Source organism: Marmota marmota, unplaced genomic scaffold (assembly GCF_001458135.2).
Source record: "Marmota marmota marmota unplaced genomic scaffold, marMar, whole genome shotgun sequence".
NCBI lineage: Eukaryota > Metazoa > Chordata > Mammalia > Rodentia > Sciuridae > Marmota > Marmota marmota.
Window position 1 is genome coordinate 42162810 of NW_026000082.1, and position 2377 is coordinate 42165186.

The 2377-nt window shown below is 65.0% G+C and overlaps 1 protein-coding gene across 1 annotated transcript in view; it reads right to left on the reverse strand.

Moving 5' to 3' along the window:
- Padi1 (peptidyl arginine deiminase 1) overlaps positions 1 to 2377 on the reverse strand; it is a 27609-nt gene that overhangs the window by 12474 nt on the left and 12758 nt on the right. Inside the window, exons 3-5 of the mRNA XM_015484807.2 lie at positions 1725 to 1797; positions 1110 to 1171; positions 38 to 159 (exon numbers count right to left, since the gene is read on the reverse strand). Coding sequence (XP_015340293.1) covers positions 38 to 159; positions 1110 to 1171; positions 1725 to 1797 — 257 coding nt within the window. The remainder of the gene's footprint in view (positions 1 to 37; positions 160 to 1109; positions 1172 to 1724; positions 1798 to 2377) is intronic.

The following is a 2377-nucleotide window of genomic DNA, read 5'->3' on the forward strand; positions in this document are numbered from 1 at the left end:
CCCCAAGGCCCCTCCCACCCCTGCCAACTCCTGTCACTCACCCTCCAGGGACATCAGCTGGCTGTTCTGAAGGTCAGGCCCCATGGAGTTGTCACTGTCCTTGTCACAGTTAACCAGCAGGATGGCTCCGTAGCCCTCAGGGCCCCAGCGCCAGGTTTTCTGAGGCAAAACAGGAAGGTCATTGGGAAGCAGGAGGCTCCAGAGAGGACTCCCACATGGCCCGGGCTGGCTGGCGAGCTCGGAGAATTTGTCCCCTGGGTTTGCTCAAAGATTTAAGGAGGGACCTTAGACCTGGGACTAGCGTACTTGGTGAGGCCTCACCTTGTGCAGTGAACAACCTGAGCAACCATACACGGCGACTTTGCCCAGCCTCGACATTGGAGGAGCAAGGCTGACCTTGCCAAACCCAGAAAGGGTCCTCAAAGCTGGCTGAGCTTCTTCCCTACCTGGGGGCCAGGCTGCCCACCTTGAACTTGACTTCACAGGGCCACTGCCAGCCTATACAGCACTCCTTGGCACAGTTGTCCACCTCTCAGGATAGATACCACCCCCATGCACATGATTTGCATTATACTCCCACCTACCGCCTAGACCAAGCACCCTTGTGCAGTGAGCAACCTGCACAGCCTCCTACGACGGCCCTACTCTACCTCATCCACAAAGCCCTGTGTTCCTGGCTGCCTCTCTGGGCTGCTGTTCCTTCCACCCCTTCCAGGACAGCTTCCAGCTACTTCCTGTGGTGTGATGCTCGGAGCCCACCCCATTGTCCTCTTCACCCTCCCTGGTCCAACTGGGCTGGCTACACGGCCCCCTACCAGGAGGAGGTCATTCAGTCACTCATCAACGTTTCATGGAGCACCCGCCCTGCGTGGGGCCCAGATGCAGCTCCCAAATTAGAAAAGGCAGCAAGGGAGAGCCGTGTCCAGCAGTCACAAGGGAAGACGCTGACGTGCTCTCATGCCCATGTGCCATCCCTGGGTGGCTCCATCGCTGCCCGTGGCCACGGCCCTGGGAATCCATCTCCCTGTGGAAGGAGGGCCCCGTCCACCCGAGACCGCCCCAGGTCTGCCCGCCAGCCCCGGGTCCTGGGGTAGCCGGGCGGGCCTCACCTTGTCACGGCTGCTTCTCCTGACCTTGCCGACGCGGTCAGTGTCAACGTCCAGGGAAACATCTGGGAAGGGTGGACAGGGCTCCCATCTTCACCCCCGTGAGGTCCAGATTGGCAAGCCCCGTCCCCAGGTCAGGAAGGTCCAGCAAGCCCAGCCCAGGGGACCGTCCCCTACTCTTGGGAGGCCCTGTGGTTCTGGTCCAGGGTGACACTCAAGTCTTGGCTCTCGAGTCACCTGCTAGTCTGTGTGTGTTGAGTCGATCCTGTGGGTGGCCTTGGGCTCACAGGCCACATGCCCTGGCAGCTGGGGGCTCAGAGTGGGCTGCCCTGGCTCTGGGTGAAGGGGCCGAGTGGCCTCAGGGCCTAGCTGGGGATCCTGGCGACCACTCGGGGCCTGTGTGGGCTCCAGGTGAAGGAGGCCTCCCGTGGCTCGGGCCCTTGGTCTCTGGACGGAAGTTTCTAGACCCCGTGGCCCTGAGTTTGGCTGGGTGTCCACCCCGGGGGTTCCAGTGTGGGCGGAAGGGTCAGTCCTTCCTCTGAGGTGGAGGAAGCCAGCCGAGGGCCCCTCAGGACCCGGGCACAGCCAGCTGTCCGCGGACGGCAGGGTGGCACTTACCCACACAGGTGAGGAGCAGCACGCTGCGGCCCAGGGCCTCGCCCCCCTCCTCCCCGAAGTAGGCCACCTTCACCTGCGGGGCAGAGTCCGCCCTCAGCCACCTGCAGAGCCACCTCCAGAGGCCACGGCGCAGACAGGGGACGCTCCCACAGCCCTGCCCAGCAGCAGGGCCGGCACAGGAAGCCCAGGGCCACGGGGTCCCCAGGGTCCTGGGCTCTGGCTTGGGCGCAGAGCCGCCTTCTCAGCTGGACTGGGAAGCCGGGGATGGAGGGGCAGGAGATGGACAAGGGAAGGGGCAACGTGGTCTCTCTAAGCCGCCTCAGTGGAGGGGACCCCACGATCACGGCCCAAGGCCAGGGGCCTTCCCGAGCTGCAGACCCCGCAGCCAAGTCCTGCTCAGGGCGTCTCCGTGAGCCAGGGAGGCCGTCCAGGCCCTGACAGAGCAGGACTCCGGAGCCACAGGTTCCCAGCCCTGCCCCCGTCAGCCCTGGGCCTGGCTTCTGCCTGCGGGGGAGGGGCTGTGGCCCCCGGGGCAGGCGCCTGGACAGGCGGTCAGCCAGGGCTCAGGCGGTTCTGCTGCGCAGGGAGGGGGGCGGCGGGGTCCGTGTGCGGGGGTGACGTGGGTCCCGAGTGGAGGTGACAGGCAGGCGGGG